Source organism: Pleurodeles waltl, chromosome 2_1 (assembly GCF_031143425.1).
Source record: "Pleurodeles waltl isolate 20211129_DDA chromosome 2_1, aPleWal1.hap1.20221129, whole genome shotgun sequence".
Classification (NCBI taxonomy): domain Eukaryota; kingdom Metazoa; phylum Chordata; class Amphibia; order Caudata; family Salamandridae; genus Pleurodeles; species Pleurodeles waltl.
Window position 1 is genome coordinate 37,353,721 of NC_090438.1, and position 25,258 is coordinate 37,378,978.

At 46.7% G+C, this 25,258-nt stretch overlaps 1 protein-coding gene across 1 annotated transcript in view; it reads left to right on the top strand.

Annotated features, from left to right (window-relative positions):
- The window catches only part of NLGN3 (neuroligin 3), a 474,172-nt gene that overhangs the window by 172,241 nt on the left and 276,673 nt on the right, over positions 1 to 25,258 (top strand). The window contains exon 3 of the mRNA XM_069209374.1: positions 7,078 to 8,225. Within this exon, the coding sequence (XP_069065475.1) occupies positions 7,748 to 8,225 (478 nt within the window). The 5' untranslated portion in view covers positions 7,078 to 7,747. The remainder of the gene's footprint in view (positions 1 to 7,077; positions 8,226 to 25,258) is intronic.

The window sequence follows — 25,258 nt, forward strand, 5'->3', positions numbered from 1 at the left end:
CAGGATAGAATTCGCTTAAATTCAAGCATATGTTAACATATATTTGTTTGTAATGCTAATATCTACCTCTCTGTTTAGTGATTTGTTATATTTGGCTGCTTAATGTGCTAAAACGCGAGGGGCATCAATGTAAGAGTGCATGTTTATCAGTTAAATACATTTAGAAATATACCATTTTACGTCTCCATTTAATCTCAAACTATAAAATAAATATGGATAAATACCAATAAAATGGCCAAAAAATAAATACAGACAGAAATGTTAAAAAATACATACCATAAAACCGGGAGCCCTACTTATAAACTTCTTTGCCATTTGTAGGAGGTTTTGTATGCTGGACTATAAGGCATGGTGCTTCACTAATACAGCTTTGAATTGATACAGTATTATCCTTATACTGAAACACTGGGCATAATTAAGAGCACCTAGCGCCCCCTTAGCGCTGCAGTAGCATCATTTTTTTACACTAAGGCGGCGCTAAAGTGGCGTTTTCCCTGCCCCATATTTACAAAGTGGCGCAATGCATGCTTTGCGCTACCTTGTAAACCTTTGCGCCGCATAATGCCTGAGCCAGGCATAATGTATGCAAGGGGGGCGTTCCGGCGCTAGGGGGCCCGCAAAAATGGCGCAGTGAAATTTACCAGATTTCACTGCACGATTTTTGGCATCATTTTTAATGCCTGCTCAGAGCAGGCGTTACAGTGACGCACGCATTATATATAATGGGCCTCCTTGCACTTTGGTACACTAGCGTCAACATCTTTCACGCTAGTGTGGCAAAGTGCCACAATAGCTTAAAAAATGTTGACGCTATTGTGCTAAGGACCACCATGGTGCACCGTATTATAAATACGACGCATCCATGGTGTTGTTAGGTGCCGTGGGGGGCGCAGAAAAAGTGGCGAATCAGCTCTGATGCGCCACCTTTTCTTAAAAATGGGCCATTGTTTTTGTTAGCCGTGAAAAAGGTTAGAGTCTGGGCGAAACATGTGTCGCTTGTGGTAATCCAAAGTGATATGAATAAGATATTACATTTGGAAACATAAAGGAATAGGAATCAGATACAAGTGGCCGAATGTTACATGGATGTAAAAATGGATGTTACAGCCATAAACACATGTATACATTTGTGAACAGATTTTTACATGAAAACGAATATGATGAGCTACTGAATAATATCCAAACTTGGCTACCTAAGGAATGCGGAAGGTGTACATTTTACATTTCTGAAAATCCAACTAGGGAGAAGGAGGGACCTCTTCTCTCCTGTTTGACGGCGGAGATAAATAGGTGCACACTCAGCGGTGGGTGATGTCTGCAAGCTAAGCCTCTTTCTTGCACATTGTATGGGTATGGAAAGTGTACCCATGGACAGTGGTCACACCTTAAGCTTAGGCAGTAGTCAGTGGTCCCACAGCACCGGATGTAGTCCCCAGCATTGGTTGCAATCCCACAGCATGGGTTACATGTCATCTGTATTTGTCCTGTCCTTGGCCAACAGCGTGAAGTATGCTGAAAAGAGCATTTAAGACATTAGTGATTAGATCTTGCAGATCAGCTATAATCGAGGCATTGGATCTAAGGAGCATAGGCCCTCATTACGAGGCTGGCGGTCATGAGACCACCAGCCTGGCATTGGTGGTCCTTCCGCTGCCGGCCAGGCGGTAAGGATGGCCACATCACAAGCTTCCACAACGACGCCTGGGCTGCTGGTGCGGGTGCACTGCCGCAGCCGGCGGTGAGCACCTCCAACCCGGCAGCAGGTCTTAGCCTGCCGGCTGAATTACAAGACTGCAAACCGCCAGGTCACCCTGCCACGAAAACCCTGGCAATCACGCATCCGGCGACAGGAATCTCCATTCCTGTTGCCAGCACACACATGCACTCATGTCCCAACACATGCACACATTCCTCCCAGCCATCCACACACTCACAAACACCCCTTCATGCACGCATGCATTCACATACACACCCCTCAGCATACGTATACATCCACACAGACACCCCCACTCACTCGCAGACATGCAGACACCCTCACTCACTCGCAAACATGCACTCAGACATCCCCACTCACTCGCATTCATCCACACAGACATCCCCATACATGCGCACATACACACACATTCACATTCACTCGCATAAACGCACACATTCACCCCCCCTTTACCCTCTGCAGACACACACACACACACACACACACACACAGACACACTCCCCACTTTTGGACGCCCACTTACCTTCTCCGTCAAAGAGGATGTCCGGGAGGGGATGGGTCCTGGCGGTCTTGCATCGCCAGCACCAACACGCCAGAAGGACTCCGCCACGCTGTATTACGGCTTGTAATACGGCGGGCAGAGTCCTGCTGGCGTGGCGGTGCTGGTGATGAACCCGCCACTTTGGAGTCAGACTTCCGCCCAGAAATTAGTGGAAGTCCTCCATGGTCTCCTAATATGGCGGGCAACAGACTGCCAGGCCAGCACTGGAAAAGGACCGACAAAGTCGTAATGAGGATCATAATGCACCCCGCCTTAGAACACCACCATACAAGAAAAAGACTATAGGTGGTACATCCTGCTCCATTCAAGCAGCCAAATTATGGAATTCATTACCCCCAACTATAAGAGCCACAAATAACTTTCTTGTCTTCAGAAAACTACTCAAGAGTTGGTTCTTTCCTTCATAACCACCATATTCAAACAACTATGGACTGCATATGCCTATGTTGATAAATATTTTTTCTGATTATGTGTATATTTCAAGTTATGTATAGTTCTTTAGAAAATATGTATCGCTACTATGTCATAACAATAAACTACACACACACTCTTTAAACCTGTTTAACTAAGTATATTTACCCATGGTTCTAAATATGTATTGTATGTACATATGTGTGTGTATTCATGTGTGTATGAATGTGTATATATATATATATATATATATATATATATATATATATATATATATATATATATGTATGTTGTTTCTGTGCTTGGCATGTTCGTGGGTCATTGCATGGCTCCTGGGTGGGTTTTTATACTAGATATCTATGAATCCCTGCTCTCATCTTATATCTCTCTTATCTACCCATCATATGTCATGTCTCTATCAATCTACCCTCCATTCCCACTCTGACTCATCCCAAATCCATTCTACTACTTTCATCTCCTAAATAACTCTGCCTAAGCTCTTCCCTCCGCTTCCACATCTAACTCACCAAACCTCACTCTACTACTGTGACCTCCCAAACAACCCTACTAAATTTGCCCTCATTTATCTCACACTGCTACAATGCTCTCCCTAACCCCTTCCACAGACTCTTCCCTCCTCCATCCCCCTTTACTCATCCCAAGCCTTTGGGTTGAGTAAATGAAGGATATACTCCCAATTAAAACTTCTGGATTCTTTCCTCCTCCACCCCTCCATTACTCCAGTCAATCTAACTAACAAACTCTCATATCCGCAGCTCAAATTAACTCATAATAATACTAAAACTGTACTCATATTTCCCGATACTAATCCATCACTAATTCTTGTTGGGTTCCGGAGTAGCGTGCTACTCGCCTAAAAGCGCTTCGACGCCTCGTCAGGGGTAGTATGCGCTATATAAATACTATTACAATACAATACAATACAATAATATTCGAGTCGTAAAGTTCCTGGCCATTTTCAAAACCCTGGTCAAAGTAGTACCCCAGGCTCAGGTGGTGGCTAAGATGATGGCAAAGAAGGCTCTAGAGCAGTGGTTCCCAACCTTTTGACTTCTGTTGACCCCTACTTTATCAATACTGGAGCCCGGGGACCCTCACTGAATTAATATTGGAACCTGGGGACCCCCACTGAGTCATTACTGATAGCTGGGACCTAATATTATGACATTTTTTAAGCAGTCGCAGACCCCCGAGGAGGCTTCGCGGACCCCCAGGGGTCCCCGGCCCACAGGTTGGGAACCACTGCTCTAGAGAGAAGCTTGAAACCATCTAGACTATGGTGGGCTGCTGGGGAAATCGCAATTGTGCTGCTTCCCTATCCCGCCACAGTGGATATTAGGCCAGCCTTTCTTAACCAATTACACAAGGAAGCATTGGTATTTATTGTATGTTTTGCACATTTTTGCACACTGCATAAACCTTTATTAACCCCACATACTAAACATGAGCATATTTGTACTTCTGCGTAATTTTGCATATTGCTCAGGCCCTGACCAAGCGTGTTTGCGCATCTTTGCATATAGCATAAGCCTATCAGCCCTGTACATCAAATATGAGCACTTTTGCGCTGCTGCATTATTTTGCACATAGTACAGGCTTTGTACCAGTTGGTACCATCAGAATTAGATGAACTTGAACTCATGCATACTACTGATTGGTTATTCCTTTTCAAATCCTTGTTCACCTAATTTTTTTATAACTGTGAATTTTAATAATGTTTATGGTTTAAATTGACTAATAAATGAATTACTTACTACAAGACACAGCATGGGTTGCAGTCCCACAGCAGGGGTTGGAGTCCCACAGCACAGGTTGCAGTCCCACAGCACCGACTGCAGTCATCAGAATTGGTTACAGTCCCACAGCACAGGTTTCAGTCCCACAGCACTGGTTGCAGTCCCACAGCACGGGTTACAGACACACAGAATGGGTTATATCTGTTCGCACTAGTGCAGTGGCTCTTAACCTGTGATTTGGGGACCTCTTGGTTCCACAGCATCAGCTCAAGGTATTGTGTATTTAATGAATGCTTGTTTCCATATTTTTGTGCATTGCTTTGCAGTTCAAATCCTCAAAATTTCTTAGGCTGGGGTCCCCAAATTCCAATAAAGACTCAGTGGGGGTCCCTGGATACCTACAATTATTCAGTGGGGGTCCCCGGATTCCAGTAAAGATTAAGTTGGGTCCACAGATCTCACAAGTTTAAGAACCGGTGCATTATTATTTAAGTTAAATTACTCCCTGCCCCCTATTTTACTCAGTGACACGAGGGGATCGCATGTTGATCTAACCTCTATAAAGTAGAGTTTGAGTTGCATGAGAAGGTGAGATTAGGATATTTTGAAATGTCAGATGGTGCACAGGGAGGCTGGACAAGAAGTGTACTATGGAATAGATGGAATACCTTGGGCACTGAGTGTTAATGGTGTCCTCATCACAAAAAGACTGGGACGGAGATGAGAAGTAGGAGCCAGCATGGACAGGTGTGCATGTCCTTATGACTTCCATCAAAGGTCAGATACACCTGGCCTCGCTCTAGCGGGAGGCTCGCTATGAGATTCCCACGCTAATCGCTGGTGCGGTGGCCTCTACAGCTATCATCAGAATGTCTTGGATCGACGACGGAAGCAGAGCACCTGCATGTTCAGGAATATCTTTCCTGCCTTCATCTAGAACATTGTCAAGGAATTCAGTCCCAACTCTACCCCAATCCTATCTTCAGCCGCAATACTGATTCTAAATCCAATCCCAATCCTGATCCTTGTTCTGCTAACAATCTCACTTCCAAACATTATCCTGATTTCACTGTGAATTCTGATCCCTATCCTGATTTGTATCCCAATTTCAACCCCAAACCTGATTCCAATTACTTTCCCAACCCTGATCCTAGTTCTGATTCCACTCCAAGTCTCAGTTCCAACCTTGAATTTGATTTCACACTGAATTTCCCCATCCTGATACGTATCCAAATTCCAACCCTGATTCAAATCCCAATTCCCACCCCAAAACTGATTCCCAATCCAATCTCAACTCTTATCCTAGTCCTTATTTCATTCCCATTTTAAATTGCAACCTGGATCCTGATTTCACACTTCATTCCACCACATCCTGATTTTTATCCAAATTCCAACCCTGATTATAATCCCATTTCCGAACTCAAACCTGATTCCAAGTCCAATTCCTAAGCTCATCCCAGTCCTAATTCCATTGTCAGTTTCAGTTCCAACCTTCATCCTGATTTCACACTGAATTCCGACACTATCCAGATTCCTATCCAAATAGAAATTCAATCACAATGCTAACCCAAATTCCAAATTCTGGTTCAAGTCTTGCCTCAGTCCAACCCTGATCCCAATCCTGATTCCAATCCTAATCTCAGTTCTAACCTTGATACTGAGCTCACAATGAATTCCATCCCCATCTTGATTCCTATCTTAGTTCCAACCCGGTTTGCAACCCCAATGCCAACCCTGAATCTAATCCCATTTACAATCCTGAGTGCAAACCAAATTTCAACCCTGATTGTAATCCCAATTCCAATCCTCATTCTAACCCTAATTCCAAACCTGATTCCAGTTTCAATTCCAATCCCATTTTGTTACACACCAAGTGCATGATTTAGAGTTGGGTGCAACACAAAATTATCTAATTTGGGAAGAAAGTGGTACCTTTCCACCAACCAAGATATACCATCGCCTCTGTAATCAGAAGATTTGTATTCCCACCCATCTCCCAATCAGGTCCTTAGTTTTCCATTCCACAGGTATCCTGTTCATACATAAATACTGACGTCACCCATCGATACTGGCCGGCGGACTCGCCGCCGCTCACTGTTGAAGGGCAGGTTAGACAGCAAGGAGAAAAGCCATATATGATTTTCAAATGATGTACCAAACTACTGTAAATTTTACATAATGTTAATCACTGAAATGATTTAAAGAGTGATTTATTGCGCTGCTTATGGCGGAGGAAGGTTCTGCCTTCGGTTTAATTAAATGTGTCCTTCTAAAACAGCGACACCTGCCAGCTGAACACGAGGGCGCCTTGTGTAATTCACCTGCACATGGAAGCAATTGATTCCCTACCTTTGACCCTGGTAATGGTTATTCAGTAACCATGCCAACAAGTGGTCCGTGCAGCTGCTCAGGTTTTATTATAAATACTGCGAACAGGAGGCGGGTGGGGGTGGGGCCTGCTCCCAGGAAGCGTCTCTCAAAGCGAAGCCTGATAATTATATAGACTCATATGCATATAATGGCAATATAATAACCATATGAAGGCTCTTGGTGCATGTTCTTGTATTATGACAATTCATAGGTCATGGAATTGGTCGACCTCAAAGTGTTAATGCTCTCTTTTTCTCTTTCAGAATTATCCACCCCTCCACTTTGCAGCATTGAGGACACGCCCCAGTGGTTGCTGCCGCACCCCTGCTTGGATCCTGCACAGACGGAGCGTTCTGGGCGGGCTTTGGTGATCCACTTGTGATTGGATATTCTCACTAAGAAGACACTGTCCATCTTCCACAGCCTGCCCTACTGCTACCTACATACCCCAGTGCCACCCCAAATCTCCAAGGTCTCACCACCCAGGTCCACTGTTCATGGCCTAACCTCTCATCCATTCCCAGCCTCTATACCCACCTCTCCCACCGCCCCTCCTTGCTTCCACCTCCACTGCAGCCTCCCAAGCTCAGAAGTGCTACCCCCCCCCTTCTCCCACCCCACCTATTGTCCTCTTCGGCTTGTTGAAAGGTGTTTTTCCACCATAAAAGTGCCTCATTGTCCCACATCTTAGGCCTTGCTCTACCACTCCTGTCAGATGGATATATCGGGGAGAGCAGCATAAAGATGGTGGCTGGTGGTCCAGGCCCCTGACCCTTCCCCTTCCTCTCCCCTCCACCCCCTAGCCTCCACACCTCCTAGCCTTATCAGAAAACCGACCTTCCCCGCTGTTCCCTCACTCCCTGCTTTTCTCTTGCTCCCCTCCCTCAAGAGGCTTCTTTGGGATCGAGGTCAAGAGACTTGCCACCGTGGACAATGCGATTCTTAGTGCAGGCAAGCACCCGCTCGCTCTTCTTGTGCCAACCAGCCACCTGGGTCTCCCAATGGCACCTCCACCTCGCCCTCTGGATCCTAAGCCTTGCTTCCAGGATGGCACTTGCGGAGAGCCAGGCCTACTCGCAGACGGTCAACACGCACTATGGCAAGCTGCGTGGCACGCGGGTGCCACTGCCCAGTGAGATGCTAGGACCTGTGGACCAGTATTTGGGGGTGCCCTATGCCGCCCCGCCCACTGGGGAGAAGAGATTCCTGCCCCCTGAGCCCCCATCCTCCTGGTCTGGCATAAGGAATGCCACTCACTTCTCGCCAGTCTGCCCTCAGAACATTCACAATGCAGTTCCAGAAATTATGATGCCCATCTGGTTCACCTCCAACTTGGATATTATCGCCTCCTACATCCAGGACCAAAATGAAGACTGCCTGTACCTGAACATTTACGTGCCAACAGAGGATGGTGAGTCCCCAATGGGGTGTCAGCTGCAAGATGCCAAGCGGTAGAATCCTTAGCTCCTCCCAGGTGTCTGGGGTGGAGCCATGGGCGTCTCTGGTTCTGTTTGACTCCCATGCCCTCCTCACATCCTGCGATTCCCCTCATCTGGGTGTCGTATCTCATGCATGGTGTCTCGTGTTGGCTGCATGCCTCTTACCGCTTTAGTCTTTTTTTTGTTTCTGTTACAACAGTTCTCCATCCTTTGGACTCTGCCATTCTCTTTCTATCTCTCTCTGTCTCTCTCACACACCTGTTCTCTCTGCCCCCTCCCTTCCCACAATCCCTCGGTTCCTCTCCACCCCCAACCCCTCCCGACCTCCTCATTGGCATCCAGTCTGCCCCCTCTTTTATCTCACTGGGTCCGGTATTTAAACTCTCCTCCCACATGTGGGACCCAACATTAGACATGGAGGAAGGCAGTGGAAGGGGCTTGTTCTACATTTTAGGGGTGTCAGCCAATTCTGGAGATGAAACACATGAAAGGCTTGGTTTTAAGTGCCGAGTCCCAGGATTAGGGGCATGAAGGCTTCAGTGGTTGGGCAAGATGGGCTGCTCACTGAAACACTCTGCAAAAAACAAGATGGCCGCCAGTGTAACTGGGCTTCATTCATGAGAGTAATTCTGACCCCTAACCTCTCCAAGAAGGTGCCTCACTCGCATAATTTGGAAGTGCATTGGGACGTCGTGACCCAGCTTGCCCAATAGAATCTCCTTAAACAAAAATTAGATCAATGAGAGAACTTAGCGGGCTGACTATGCACCTTCATTGGTCACTTCCAGCAGTGCACGCAAACCTTTGATGAGTGTAGTAGATTGTTGCTCCACAGCTGCACATACTAGTCCCAAAGCGAGATGCTCTAATGCACTCTTTCACAATAGAACAATCTATAGCGCCCCCACACATTTGATGCCAACATGCAAGTGTGTCACTACGTACCCCGACAAAGTAAATTACCAGATATTTGGCCCAGAGCATCTTTGGAGGCAGCATGGTGCTCCTCAGGGCTGGCCAAGGCCACTTTTGTTACCAAGGGTCCATAAAAACTGGAGGCAAGGCGGGCATGTCAAATGACGCCCTTGTCATACAAACTTCCACCCACAGAAGACTCTGCAGATTGCCTCTTTGTGACCTTGGGGTGCACAGCACAAACACAGCTCAAACACATGAGCTCTGTGCCGGGGCTGGGTGTGGATTCTTCTGTTCTGTAGGGAGTTTGAGATACTGATTGGTGAAAGTGGCAACGCCCACAGTTCCATTTCATTGGCTCTTTACTGTCTGTAGACACAGATGTCTAGATCACGTGAAGGTGAGCTCAGGCCTCTGATTGGCTGATGTCTAATGGTGTAGACACGTGACTTGAGAGAGAAAGAGTAGTGGGCTTTGTGATTTTGTGACGATTAGCCTCAACGGAGTCAGCTCAGGGCACGGTATGCAGCTTACAGAAAGGGACCAGAGAATGATGGCCTCCAGGGGTTTCCCTGCATCACCTTGGGGTGTTGGTGACCAGGTCAAGGAGGCTCCCCTTCTGAGGTTAACACTTTCCTTCATAGGTAATGCACAGCTGGACGGTAGGTTGCACCACAGGAAGGAGAGCGTCCTGGGACCTGGTGACCCCCCATCACAAGGTGGAGATTGGTGGGAGCCCTAGGGGCATCTGGGGTGCGGCAGGAAGCCGCCAGGAGATAGAGGGAAGGGAGCAGGGAGGGGCCAGCCCTGATTGGACCCCTCTCCCCCATTTTGCAGTCAAAGGAGCATGGGAGATGCCATTGCATCCCATGTCCGCATCCTTCTTCCCGCCTCCCCCTGCTCCCGGTGCACCAGAGGGCTTGCGGGTGGGCCGGGGCTGGGTGGGCAGCGTTGTGTTGAATTGCATGCCCCCTACTCCTACCAGTGGTTCCTCCTGTTATTTTGTAGTCTTTATTCATTTTACAGTAAAACGGATATCCAAGGAGTGCGCCCGAAAGCCCAACAAGAAAATTTGTAGGAAAGGAGGTATGTACATCAGAGAGAGAAACAGAGAGACAGAAAGAGAGAGAGGGGAGGGTGGGGGGTGTGGCCGCACCCATCTCTGCGACATTGCATCTTGCGGCACGTGAAATGCAATGATCAGGGCACATCCCACAGTGCAGTCTGTCCACCTGTCCACCGGACATGGCCGCACCTGAGGATGTCTTCACTCATTGGGGTCTTGGGGGTTCAGAGTTACGGTGGGCTCTCCTGTGGTAACATCTGGGTTTCGAGCCATACAGAACCTGTCTGCCCTTCAGACTTGAGGCTGGGATGGGATTTGGGGTTGGAGTGCGTAAACCCTGCCTTTTGCGACAGCTCTGTTTTGTGGTGGATTCAAATCTGTTGATGTTCCAAGGATCTTCCCAGAGAGCCGCCATGTTGGTAGTAATGGACCTGTTTATCATTTACTTGCACTTGCCAGGGCCATGGTGGAGCCTCAGTGTCCACTGAGCTACATAAGGACTTAACTTATTGAGTGATAACCTGTATACAATATTTGGTAGTACCATGTTCTTGCTAACCCGGGATTACTGACGCTGGTGACTACAAGTTAGGTGAACCATCTACCCTCAGCGGGGGCTAGATGCAACCATGACTGCAAGAGCAAATTGTGAGGTTTGGGGTTGGAGGTGAAAGTGACTACTGGTTCAAGTCTCTTCAGCAACTCAAAGAGTGTATGCTTGAGACAGGAAGGATGGTCTCTTTCAAGGAGATCAGTGCAAGGTCATAAATATTTGTATTGTCGACAAAGAATACAGTTGTGAGATCTCTCAAAGGATGTCCACACAAGAGGGAATATCCGTTAGAGCCATGACCGTGACTCTCTCACGGTACTGAATTATCTGCCTCTTACATTACAGTCAAAATTCTATTACTTCTTCTGTGCTTATGCAGGCCATTTCTTAGCTATACTGCTGGGGAGTTCTTTGAGGGCAAGACGTCATCCATTGTGTTAGCTTCCAGTGGCTTCTACTCAAATTCTTTGAGCATCCTACACGTGAATGCGTTGACACTATCCCATTGATTGTTTCTTTAGACACGGCTGACTTCCTGATTTCAGTAGGATGTAATAGATAGTCGTATCACTAGGTCTCTACAGGCTTTTCCACATTTGTTGATCACGCGCTGAGCACAGGAGATGGGAGTGACTCCAAGCCAATCACTTGAGTTACAAGAGCTCAGTCAGTTTGAATAACAAGTCATGAAGGTGCAACGGTCTTATCGGTCGTTGTTGTGAGGGCATCTGTATTGGATGCTGATGAATAGCTTGAGCCGCTTGTCAGGCAGAAATCACATTGTGTACTCCCTCTGAGCTAATCAGACATGATATCTTGGGTTCTCCAAATTGTCTATGATCAATAGAGACCGATTCACTAGAGTAAGTGCACTCTACTTTGCCCTGCTGATGACCATCTGATTATGTTGTGCTGCAGTATATCTTACAGGCATTCACAGTGACACTACTTTGTCATGGATTATAAGACCAGGGACATACATTTCTGAGATCACAGACATAAAAGTTTTCGGTACCCTGATGTCCAGAAATGTGGTAGCACAACGGGCTGAAGGAACTTGGGACCTGATTTAGAGCTCAGCGGACGAGTTACTCCGTCCAACGGTGACGGATATAACGTCCATCGAAATATAAACCCCATTATATCCTTTGGGATTTATATTTTGCCGGACGGGATATCAGACACCCTTGTGACCGAGTAACCCGTCCGATGAGATCTAAATCAGGTCCAAAGAATTGAAGACAGGATCAAGCATTTACCTTTCACCCTGAACCTTCTCATGTGGTTTAGACCTAATCCTCCCAGCCACCTGCTCTTTAAAAAACGTAGATGAGCTGAAGGCGTATGCTGTCCTACGAAGGCTCCCTGAATGCTCAAAATTATACGCATTTAGCATTTTTTCTTAAGAACTCCCCTCATTATCGCTTTAACTCTCCGTTGCTAAGACCCTGTCCTTTCACTCTATGAGCACCTTGGATAGAACACAAGAGGGTTTTTGAAAGTTTTGCAGCTTCTTCAAGCGCTATCACGCTGCTACATTAACTCACCCGACACCCTGGAGGATTTAACATGCACCAGAACAGCGCCATCACATAAATAAACCAGTGGTGTCTGATATTTGTGCCAAACTGCTCCTTCCCCACCCACAAGGAAGCCACAAGAGACATATTCATCAGTTACAAAGAAGGTACACCACCCTCTGAGTCCTTTAAAGCTAGCTGGGCACATCATTTGCTATTCTGTTCAACTCCTTCACGGCTTCTTCATCACAGTAGAAGCAGTCACCGACACCAGGTGCTCGCCAGATCTTTCCAGAACCTACCACTTTATAATTTGAGTAGACAAATCATCTGGGATGTGCAACCATTGCTTTGGTGATACTGACAGAAGCCGTTGTTGTAAACTTAGGGTCTCATTTACGGGCCTGTGGCGCAGAGCGTGTCAGCAAGTGCCTTGTTGCGCCGTCCGACGCCAAAAGCAAAGGGCAGAAATGTGCTGTATCCACAAGATATGGTGCATTTCAGTCCTCTCCCCCTGCGCTGGTGCACAAATTGCTGACATGGTCCAAAGCAGGCACCCTCGCACCATGGGGCAAGGGTGCCTGCGTTGTTGGATGATTGTTTTTGTGCTGGAAGGAACACCTTCCTGCACGAAAACAATCACAAGAGGTGTTTTCCTCTTTCTATGTATGCTGCAGAATGCAGCACACATGGAAAGAGGAAAAAACAGGAATCCCTGCTGCATTCATCTTATGCCACCCCTGAGGTGGCGTAGGAACCTGACGCATCCCCAGTCTTGTAAATCTGGGAATGCGTCAGTTTCCTTTGGGTTCCGTGGGTTTTGTGTGGGCACATCCCACGCAACACCCATGGAACACCTCTTTCAAGCAGTATTATGCGTGAAAAGAGTCCATATTTACAAGGCCATGAAAAGCCACAAGGGGGCTTTGTGTGGGCTTGTAATATGGGGTGGCAAACAGCACCACCGGAGCATTAAAAAAAATGAGCTCCGGTGGCGCAGTGCGCCGCTATGGCCTCGTAAATGAGTCCCATACTTTTCTAAAAACACCTCTCGGTGTACAGAGATCAACAGCCGCAAACATCTCGTCTGCTTGCTTAAGAAACCTTAGTCCCACCTTCTATTACCACATTTTAAGGAGACCTCGGAACCCAAAGATCAACACAAAATGATCAATCCATAAATGAGTCATACTAGAAAACAAATTCTTGACATCAAGCACGTCACCCCTCTTTGTCCCCAACATCTATTGCCCACTCAATGGAATCAGCTGAGAGTCTGGGAGTTATTTAGCAAGAAGCTCTGACAGCTGGGCCATGATCCCAGAATCCACGATGGATCCCTCCCCGCTACTAGCATCTCACTTTCAAACCCCCAACGGTTGTTTTTTTCATCTTTTGTTCTCTCATCGCCATCTCTACTTCGAGCAAGTTTCATCCTATTTTGATGATCCCATTCAGCCAGAATAAGAAAGGGAGTGAAGGGAGAGGAGGTTTACCCCCCCTCTTAATTCTTTACATTGGTAATGCATCTTCATAACAACACATCCTCCAGTGAGCCTTGACAACTAGACACATGGCCCACCTTTCAAACATGAAACTGGTTCCTAATGCCCTTCTCTGGCTGGTCATATTAGAAGCAGTAGCATCAAAAAACACCAACCCTACACCACTTTGAACCACAAACGACTCTGAATTCTCTCTCTATGGGGCCTATTAACCTTGTCATTCTGCAGATACAATCTCTACACTGACTCCAGCTGGCAACACAAATCTCCTCCTCTCTGTGTGGCGCAAACTGAAATCAGTGGATTCTAATCAACCACCTGACATCACAGACAGTTTGGCCCTCGCCAGAGATCCCGTCTGAAGCAAGAAGAAGCCTCTGCTGAGAGTGGAAACTGCCCCACAGGGCCTCATGCCAGCCCTAGACTGTAGGACCCTCCCCTCTGGGTTAAACTACCAGTCCTATACCCAACCTTGCTAAACACAACACATCACCTGACCGTGCTGTAACAAAAGAAATATAAACCACCAGCTTGAGGGCCTTCAGCCATAATGTTTAGCTTTTGCTTCAACACTGGTTCCCACTTTCTTACCATGGTTAATGATGTCTCTGTTCTGAAGTTTTCACCTGTTTGTACTTGTTCTGTTTAACGCACCAGACTGGCCCGGTGGCTAGGGTTGTGCCACATAATCAACACGCATACCAAAAATAAATATCATCGCCAGCTCATAAAGAAGTCACAGTTCATTGGCATTATCAGTGCTCATCTCCAGAAGCAGGTCTGAAAGTATTTTGACTCAGATGCTTCCACCAGTTTGTACTTGTTGAGGTCACCAGTACCTGAGGTTCAGCAGTTTGAGCCCTTGAAAGGGCGATGAAGATGACTGTGACAATAACAGTGTTTGCTTCAACCAGCGCCTTGAGAGCCTCGCAGGTGATTCCCCGCACTTTGTAAATCCTGATTGTTTGAATGACTTCCTCACCCATTTCTGAGAGTTAGAAAGATCTGTTGTAGACGACTCATCACTGGACAAGAGCTTCACCCATCACTTCCTCATTGAGGCCTTGGTCAGGTTGTAACATCCACAGGAACAACAACCAAAGATGATGGAAAACTCCAAACACTTTCCTGATCAGGAGTGGGCAATGCACCAGCGTGGAGATTTTCACTTCTGCATGCTGTTGCATTGCACTTTCGTCTATAAAAGTGCCCTCTGGTGCAAATAGTGCATGCATGTCTTATGTCGAGTAGGATCACTGTAGAACCATCAGAACCTAAACTGGAGTCTTGAGGTTTTGTATCCATACTCAGGATTTTCGGGTCTTCATGTGTATCAGTCTGGGTTGAGAAGTCAGAGGGTCTGGAGGGGATGTGGTGTTGTGGCTGGAGCTGCTGACTTTGGAGCTGGGGAACCACGTTAGAGGCTCGGCGTCGGCTGAACATCCTGTGATTCTGGGAAGATCTGTTAGGGTGGACTGGTTAGTCCGTCACAACGGTGGCAGATAGCCCGTCTGCCAAAATATAAGTCCCATAGGATATAATGGGATTTAAATTTGAGCTATCCATCACTGTTTTGATGGACTAACCTGTCCGCCGAAATCTAAACGAAGCCCTTAACCTCCCTGTGCCTAAAAAATGAATGTGTCCTTGTGTAATGTAAGTGATGGCTGTGCAAAGCGCTCCAGTACCTTCCGGTCGAGTTTGCGCTGTATAAAACTGCAAAAGAAGAAGTGCTCTTAAGATCTCTGTAAGTGCAGGCATCTCTCCACCTGATGGAATGAGTTACTCTGCCGCAAGCCTTCTGTTTCATGGATCTTCTAGGGTTTTACTCCCGCAAGAAAAGACAGTGCTGCGGTTTGTGCGGTACTCATTGGCCAAAGCCAGGCCTCCATCTCTTTCTGTTCAAGGGTTGCAGGCAGGTGACTGGCTCTTTCAGGGCACATCCATGCTCACTCTGCTCATGCGAACACAGGGCCTGCTTGCTGCGAAGGGTTTAAAAGAAACAACTGTGAAATGTTGCTGCGTTTTTAAAACAATTTCCATTTTGATAAAAAAACAACCTTACACCCAGAGCACCTCCCCGCCCCCATGAAACTGCCCCTGTACTTCAGAGTATTACACAGATGCACTCGTTCAATGTAGTAACTAAGCGCCTTTCCAGGCTGATTTCACAAGGTCACCCCGCTCAACCTGCAGCATTTGAGTACTGTGAGTGATTCACTGTGGGAGGGGTGAGAATACCTGGAGATGGTGGTCATGATACCTGATGTGTGAGTCTGGCACTTAAAGATAGTGCATCTAGTATATGCATGTGGAGTATCTGGAAAGGGGTAATCCAGTACCTTCAGAGGATGGCTGTGGTACCTACAGATGATGGGTTCTGTACCTGGAGATGGTGGACCTGGTACCTGATGATGTGGGTCAGAGTCTAGTACTCTGAGGTGGAATATCTAGTACTTGCAGGTGATCACACTTTCGGCGAGTGGTGGTCTCTTCGATGGGATCCAGCGGGAAGCTGCAGATTGGTCAGTTACATTTGAAAGGCCTGAGCAGGTCAAACCTTCCTCTTCCCAATACTGGCCCTGGTGTTCTTCATCATTGAGTCACCCGAAGGCTGCATTGTCTGTCGATGGCATCTTGTTAAGCGGTGATCTATTCCGCTTGCTGCTCATTGGCAGGTGGCACCTGGTTTGGTCTTCTTCACCCATTTCAAGGGGCGTTGAGTTACCTGTTCATTGATTTAAACCCTGGGTAGGAAAATGTGTTTGGATTCAAAGTTGTTCAATTCTACTTACATCTCCCGGCATCCGAAGGCCAACGTGTTCCTGGGAGAACAAGGTACACCGGCTTTAGGGGTGTTTACCCCTCAGTTCCACGGGCCCTTCCACCTCTCCTCTGTGATTTCAGATACAGAACCCCCCCCACCCCCCACCCACCTTGGTAGGAGAAACACAAAGATCTCACAATGAATTCTGTAGTGATCAGTGGGAGATGAAAGAGACAGGTAAACACATGTGTGATGTAAACTATCTAGATGGAAGAGATGCGAGAGAGACATTTAAAAATATAGCAAAGAATGAAGAAGTGATGTGTACTAGGGGGAAGGAGACCAAAGACTGAAGAAGAGATGTGCACTAGGGGGAAGGAGACCAAAGACTGAAGAAGAGATGTGCACTAGGGGAGAGGAGAGAAGGTAATTTAATATATAGCAAAGACTGAAGAAGAGATGTGCACTAGGGGAGAGAAGAGAAGGTAATTTAATATATAGCAAAGACTGAAGAAGAGATGTGCACTAGGGGGAAGGAGACCAAAGACTGAAGAAGAGATGTGCACTAGGGGGAAGGAGACCAAAGACTGAAGAAGAGATGTGCACTAGGGGAGAGGAGAGAAGGTAATTTAATATATAGCAAAGACTGAAGAAGAGATGTGTACTAGGGGAGAGGAGAGAAGGTAATTTAATATATAGCAAAGACTGAAGAAGAGATGTGCACTAGGGGAGAGGAGAGAAGGTAATTTAATATATAGCAAAGACTGAAGAAGAGATGTGCACTAGGGGAGAGAAGAGAAGGTAATTTAATATATAGCAAAGACTGAAGAAGAGATGTGCACTAGGGGGAAGGAGAGCAAAGACTGAAGAAGAGATGTGCACTAGGGGAGAGGGGAGAAGGTAATTTAATATATAGCAAAGACTGAAGAAGAGATGTGCACTAGGGGAGAGGAGAGAAGGTAATTTAATATATAGCAAAGACTGAAGAAGAGATGTGCACTAGGGGAGAGGAGAGAAGGTAATTTAATATATAGCAAAGACTGAAGAAGAGATGTGCACTAGGGGGAAGGAGAGCAAAGACTGAAGAAGAGATGTGCACTAGGGGAGAGGAGAGAAGGTAATTTAATATATAGCAAAGAATGAAGAAGTGATGTGTACTAGGGGGAAGGAGACCAAAGACTGAAGAAGAGATGTGCACTAGGGGAGAGAAGAGAAGGTAATTTAATATATAGCAAAGACTGAAGAAGAGATGTGCACTAGGGGGAAGGAGACCAAAGACTGAAGAAGAGATGTGCACTAGGGGAGAGAAGAGAAGGTAATTTAATATATAGCAAAGACTGAAGAAGAGATGTGCACTAGGGGAGAGAAGAGAAGGTAATTTAATATATAGCAAAGACTGAAGAAGAGATGTGCACTAGGGGGAAGGAGAGCAAAGACTGAAGAAGAGATGTGCACTAGGGGAGAGGAGAGAAGGTAATTTAATATATAGCAAAGACTGAAGAAGAGATGTGCACTAGGGGAGAGGAGAGAAGGTAATTTAATATATAGCAAAGACTGAAGAAGAGATGTGCACTAGGGGAGAGGAGAGAAGGTAATTTAATATATAGCAAAGACTGAAGAAGAGATGTGCACTAGGGGAGAGGAGAGAAGGTAATTTAATATATAGCAAAGACTGAAGAAGAGATGTGCACTAGGGGAGAGGAGAGAAGGTAATTTAATATATAGCAAAGACTGAAGAAGAGATGTGCACTAGGGGGAAGGAGAGCAAAGACTGAAGAAGAGATGTGCACTAGGGGAGAGAAGAGAAGGTAATTTAATATATAGCAAAGACTGAAGAAGAGATGTGCACTAGGGGAGAGGAGAGAAGGTAATTTAACATATAGCAAAGACTGAAGAAGAGATGTGCACTAGGGGAGAGGAGAGAAGGTAATTTAATATATAGCAAAGACTGAAGAAGAGATGTGCACTAGGGGAGAGGAGAGAAGGTAATTTAATATATAGCAAAGACTGAAGAAGATATGTGCACTAGGGGAGAGGAGAGCAAAGACTGAAGAAGAGATGTGTACTAGGGGGAAGGAGACCAAAGACTGAAGAAGAGATGTGCACTAGGGGAGAGAAGAGAAGGTAATTTAATATATAGCAAAGACTTAAGAAGAGATGTGCACTAGGGGAGAGAAGAGAAGGTAATTTAATATATAGCAAAGACTGAAGAAGAGATGTGCACTAGGGGGAAGGAGAGCAAAGACTGAAGAAGAGATGTGCACTAGGGGAGAGAAGAGAAGGTAATTTAATATATAGCAAAGACTGAAGAAGAGATGTGCACTAGGGGAGAGGAGAGAAGGTAATTTAATATATAGCAAAGACTGAAGAAGAGATGTGCACTAGGGGAGAGGAGAGAAGGTAATTTAATATATAGCAAAGACTGAAGAAGAGATGTGCACTAGGGGAGAGGAGAGCAAAGACTGAAGAAGAGATGTGCACTAGGGGAGAGGAGAGCAAAGACTGAAGAAGAGATGTGTACTAGGGGGAAGGAGAGCAAAGACTGAAGAAGAGATGTGCACTAGGGGAGAGGAGAGCAAAGACTGAAGAAGAGATGTGCACTAGGGGAGAGGAGAGCAAAGACTGAAGAAGAGATGTGCACTAGGGGAGAGGAGAGCAAAGACTGAAGAAGAGATGTGCACTAGGGGAGAGAAGAGAAGGTAATTTAATATATAGCAAAGACTGAAGAAGAGATGTGCACTAGGGGAGAGGAGAGCAAAGACTGAAGAAGAGATGTGCACTAGGGGAGAGGAGAGAAGGTAATTTAACATATAGCAAAGACTGAAGAAGAGATGTGCACTAGGGGGAAGGAGAGCAAAGACTGAAGAAGAGATGTGTGCTGTGGGAAGCACTGGGGTACACATACTATAGAGTATATCTGCTGGGGAGGGAGGGAGAGCCGTAAACACCTCAGGGTGACTGCAGGGAGGGGCTGAGGTGGCATGCAGCGGAGGGTACATGCAGACGGCTGAGTGGAAGGTACCCAGCACATGTTCACTTCCAGAAGAACAATTTGTGGGAACTATGCAGGCTCCAGAGACAGTAAAGAGCTCAGGTTCACAGCTCAGGGAGTGAATGCCAGCAGAGCGGCCGTGCGCATGCGCGGGAGCCGAGGGCCACCGGAAGCGTCTGTGCGTCTGCGAACGCTGATTGGCTGCTGCGGTGGCCTCGGTCCGCGCGTGGCACTTCCTTCCTGTCCGTGGACAGGCTCGGAGACAGCGGCCTTTCCATGCTGTGTCCAGCTTCTTCTGGCCCTTCTGCCTCCAGACGAGCACTGTGGGCCTCGAGGCACTACCTACTCACAGCCTTGAAGTATCTCCCACCAGAGAAGCACCCTGCCCATGCACACGTCACAGTGCACCAGGCACTGACCCTGCACGCCCACACATAGTGAACAAGACACCAGGCACAGCAAACTTTCACAATGCAGTCTACACATTGGGTCACACTTAAATCACAACATTATACCACCCAGCTCTCAACTCACAGAAACAAACCCATGTCAGGCTAGCCCGTCTCCGGCACCCAACAGCACAATAACATTGTATGGAAACATCAGGTCCTATCTGTGCAGCCACTGAATGTTTGTGCATTTCCCAACAACCACCAGCGTGTAACCTGTGGATCACAGCATGTCGCACAATGCCGTTACAAGGAGACTGAACTCAGGGCAGAAGTCCTAAAACAGAAGTGGGTGGGCTCACTAAGTCAGGCAGTATGCAAGTGACATGATAGTGTGTGTCATCACTGCCCGTGACATCGCATGTGACATCCCAGGAAGTGACATCATAACCCATGACCTCACAGGAAGTGACATCACAAGAAGTGACAGATCTTAAGACCCCCACATTTAGCAGGTCTAACATGAGTGCATTTGGGCACATTACAATACTTCATAAATTAGATTTTGCGATGGAGTTATAATAAAAAGTGACGCAATGTTGGCACAAAATCTAGGCGTCATCTTATACATTTATATTTTTAAAACTCTACCACCAAGCTTATTTGGTTGCAAATACTATATTTTAAAATATCTTATGGGGTTAGAGAACCTGCTGCAGAGACCTTTGTGTGCTCCATAATTCTCAGGGACCAACAATATTGGTAAATTAACTCTGGAGGCAAATGCACTTGCTGTTGACATCTGTGTTTTTGTGTACTCCCAGCTTTGAATCAGTAGCATAGAGGGTTAATATGTCTCCTTCAAAGCACAACATTTGGCACGCAGATGACAGATGTTTTTTATTGTGTAGATGGGTGGGTTACTGCTTTTAACACAGAGATCCATTTGTTTTTTGCAGTTCACAAATTGTAATCCCTAAAATACGGCACAGCGAACTATGAAGGACACGTGAATCCTAGACCTTGTAACCCTCACTGTCTTAGGTAACACACCCTGTACATTGATTTACACATTTATAGGATGTATTGACAATGTATAATGTGTAGGTGTGATGTAAAACACTTGGACACCCTGTATTAGGGTGGGTTGCGGTATAAAGAAATAAAACAAAATAGCGGTATTGAAAATGTTACTTGGGTAAATACCAGGACAGACCAGCACATCTGCCGCTGTTACAGTGTGTGCATATCTCATAAACAGGGACTGAACAAAGTCAAAGGTGTGCCTCACTTAAGGACCTGTGAAGTGATAACACCCTGTGAGCCTCGCTTTCCCCCCATTGCATTGGCAGCTAGGTGTGAGGCTCCAGATAGCTCCTAGCCAGGCTGGCCCCTAAACTTTGCCATTTGTCTTGGGCCCAGTTGGAATTTAAAATAGCAAAGCCCTCCATCCCTCGTTACCTGCAGGTGCTGCTCAGAATGAAAGCAGACAAGGTGCAGGCGCTGCTGAATGTGTCTCAGTGTCAGAAAATCACCCCCTACTCTCTGCTGCTAACAGAGAGCCGGTCCCTTCATCCTCACATCACCTGCCTGGGGTTGGGGTGTGTCCTACAGGCGCTGTACACTCTGCTGCTTACAGAGAACAGGTCCCTGCATCTTCACATCACCTGCCTTTGGAGGAGGGGTGTGTCCTACAGGCGCTGTACACTCTGCTGGTTACAGAGAGCAGGTCCCTTCATCCTCACATCACTTGCCTGAGGTTGGGGTGTGTCCTACAGGTGCTGTACACTCTGCTGCTTACAGAGAACAGGTCCCTGCATCCTCACATCACCTGCCTGGGAGGAGGGGCATGTCCTACAGGTGCTGTACTCTCTGGTGCTTATGGAAAGCAGGTCCCTTCATCCTCACATCACCTGCCTGCGGGGGCGTGTCCTACAGGTGCTGTTCTCTTTGGTGCTTACAGAGAACAGGTCCTTTCTTCCTCACATCACCTGCCTGGAGTTGGGGCGTGTCCTACAGGTGCTGTACTCTCCGCTGCTTACAGATAGCTGGTCCTGTCACCCTCACATCACCTTCCGGGGTGGGGGGAGAGGGGTCCTGCAGGAACTGTACTGTCTGCTGCTTAGAGACAGCAGGGTCCTTCTTCCTCACCTCACTTGTCTGGGAGGAGGGGCATGTCCTCCACATGCTGGACTTTTTGCTGATTACAGACAGCACGTACCTTCATCCTCACATCACCTGCCTAGGGGGGCGTGTCCTACAGGTGCTACACTCTCTGCTGCTTACAGAGAGCAGGTCCCTTCATTGTCACATCACCTGTCTGTCTCCCACAACTGTTTACATACATCATCTCTGCACTTGTGGGGCACCTGGCACCTTAATAAGAAGGGGGAGCGGGAAGTGTTGGATGTCTGTCACATATCCTCCCCAAACTTAACTGTGACATTCTGTTGTTTTTCCTCACTAACGATAAAAAAAATCAGAACAAAATAACTCCTAGTTATTCTTGTTTTACAAATAAAACCAGGAGTACTCTTTCAAGATGCTCAGACCCCACACCTAGTTGGCATGCTTCATCATCAGGTCGTGCTCCAGGCTCAGGTGCAGTACCCAGCAGGCCCTCAAAAAATGTTTTTGTGGAAATCTTTACTTGGCCTGCTCCCAATAGTGTTGTGATAAAATGGATGGTGGAAATTGATAGTTGAGGTAGTGAGAAAAATAAAATTCCTTATAAATGGCCTGTATCTACTGCTTTTATTTTCTGAAGGTAATCTATGGCAAGGTTAAAAACGAGTGCGGACCAAATGAACATCAGTTGGTCTTTAGTCCTTTGTGTGGTCGCCACGTTTCACACCTTCCTGCCCAGTTGGATCACGTGGCCTTTCTTCAGGATTTTTATATATGACCCTACTTCCTTCTTTACATAGACCTATCTCTGACATTAAGAGCTATGCCAAATCTTTTGATTTTATATGTGTGGGTCAGAAACCACAGTAAGTGTGTTCCAAATTTTAGGAACTGATGCACTCCTAAATTGGTGATCCCATGTCATAGTTTGTCAGGGCATCCCCACAGAACATGACATTTTTCTGGAAGCACCACTGACACCTTCCCATCTTCAAGCTTTACAACTACTTCCTTCACTTGACGCAAACACTTGGGTCTAGATGCTTCTAAAGCTCTTTTGGATGACGCACAGTCGTTTTGACTCTCAACAACTCATGTTCATCCTGCATCTTGCCACCTTTCCTTCCCTCATACCTGCCTGCTCTGTACACCTCATACTCTTTCCCTTCCTGTATTTCTCCAGATTTCCTCCATGTTTCATTCTTTGCCTCTTCATTGTGGTGCCTGCAACCCTTCCTTTCAGGTGGGCACAAGGAGCCTTACTGGTAATGGCGTGTGTCATCGTGCATACTCTGCGGCACAAGTCATGCAACCTCTGATTCCATTCTAGACCATTAGCTCAAAGCAAATGTAGGCAGTTACTTCTTGTGTGGGACAAGAATCTTTTAATAGGCTAGTGGGTGGAACTTGCATAGTTTTTCTCTGCAGAATTCTGCGGAGTTACATAAAAACTCAGCAACATTCCGCAAATTGCTGCCCACCCCTACCTGGGGTGGACACCAGGAAACTCTGCCACGCAGCAGTTGGGCAAGTTTTTGCCAAGGTCCACGCTACGAGCAGAACGTAGAGTGGCCAAACTCTGTGAACTCTGCCGGCGGAGCAGAGTTTATTGCCCTCCAATTCCTGCATCTCTGACGACATATCCAGCGAGGTCACCCATCACAACCCCTCTGCTGTTCGGAGGATGATATCCAAGAAATGTACCTCTGCTCACTGTAATCTATCGTCGCTGCATCTACTTAGCAAACTCCCACAACTGAAGACGGAGCAGCTGTGTCCATGACTGACTGGCACACCAAGATTATAAGCCATCAGTGAGGCTTGTCTCTGACAATGCACAGCCCCATAATGAAATGTTCAGCTGGCAACTGCCTTTCCAAAAATCTCCCCTAATAGTTTGCTTTGTGCCTTCATTCATGTATGATCTTCGTGAGGTAACTGCAAAACGTCCCTTCTCAAGCACCAAGAAGCAAGAACGAACCTGAATGGCTGGTGACTGCTCCTTAAGTATCTCATTCAATGAATAAAAGTGCACACCTTCGCGCAAACCAATGTGTTCCCCACTTGGTCATCCTTACATGTTTCCAAACTTTACAGACAAGCCCATCCTGCATGACTGTTACTTCAGTTCTAGCTCATCAAGGCAGCCACAAATAGACACCTATTGAAGACAGCACACACTCCCCACCTGAAACGCCCTCCTGCAATCAACCCTTGTTCCCCTGGAGTGGGAACTATGGCAGAAAACAAGCAGTCACCTTAAGTGCCCCTAAAATACTTCAACCTACACAGGACCCCATACAGCCTCTGGCGATGCTTGGAGTGCATTGCCGGCCTTCTTGGTGGTAAACACATGTGCCATCAGTTTGTGTTCCCTTCTCTGGGTAACCTCCACCCTCCACCAGGTAGGTCTAAAGCGATGCACATATCACACCTGTGAAAGGGAATAGGTCACTTCTGCTCTCTTTAGGGCCTATGAAGTGACCACATCCTCCTGCCCACCCCTTCTCATCCAGAGCACCTCTCCAGGAGTATATACAAACTGTAACCTTTAGCAACCCAGGCACTATGAGAATTCTGTTTCATGCAATGTTTGCCCAACTAACAAAGAAGCTCAAACTACCCCAGTGCAAAACAGAATGACCCTTTGAAAAAACAGAAAGAGCTGATGTTCAGTTAATATTTACTGCTGAAATGTGTAAATATCTTTGGAGACTTTTGAAAATGTGCTGTGTTAGAACTGCTCCACTTTATATACACAACCTGTCCTAACCAGCAGAGAAGCACCTGTCTGAATAGTGAGTGCCACATCCTGTTCAGCAGCCCAGAGACACCCACCTGCTCTACAGCCTCAAAATACAGGTGGTTTCAGATGGAAAGAGGAGGGTTCAGGAAAGCCCTGGTGCAGGGTGATGTCCAAGACCTTTGATCCTTGCTCGGCAGTGTGAACGTGTTCCACTAAAGCCTTCTCATTGTTGTAGGCCTCAGGTAGTGTCAGCTAGACACCACAGGACGTCTACGGTATCCTCGTCCTATAGTGACCTCAGGAGCAAGCTTCAGCACCGCGTCATTGCTGTTGGATCCCAGGTAGTGTCGGCTAGACACCACAGGACGTCTACGGTATCCTCGTCCTACAGTGACGTCAGGAGCGCGAGCTTCAGCACCTTGTCA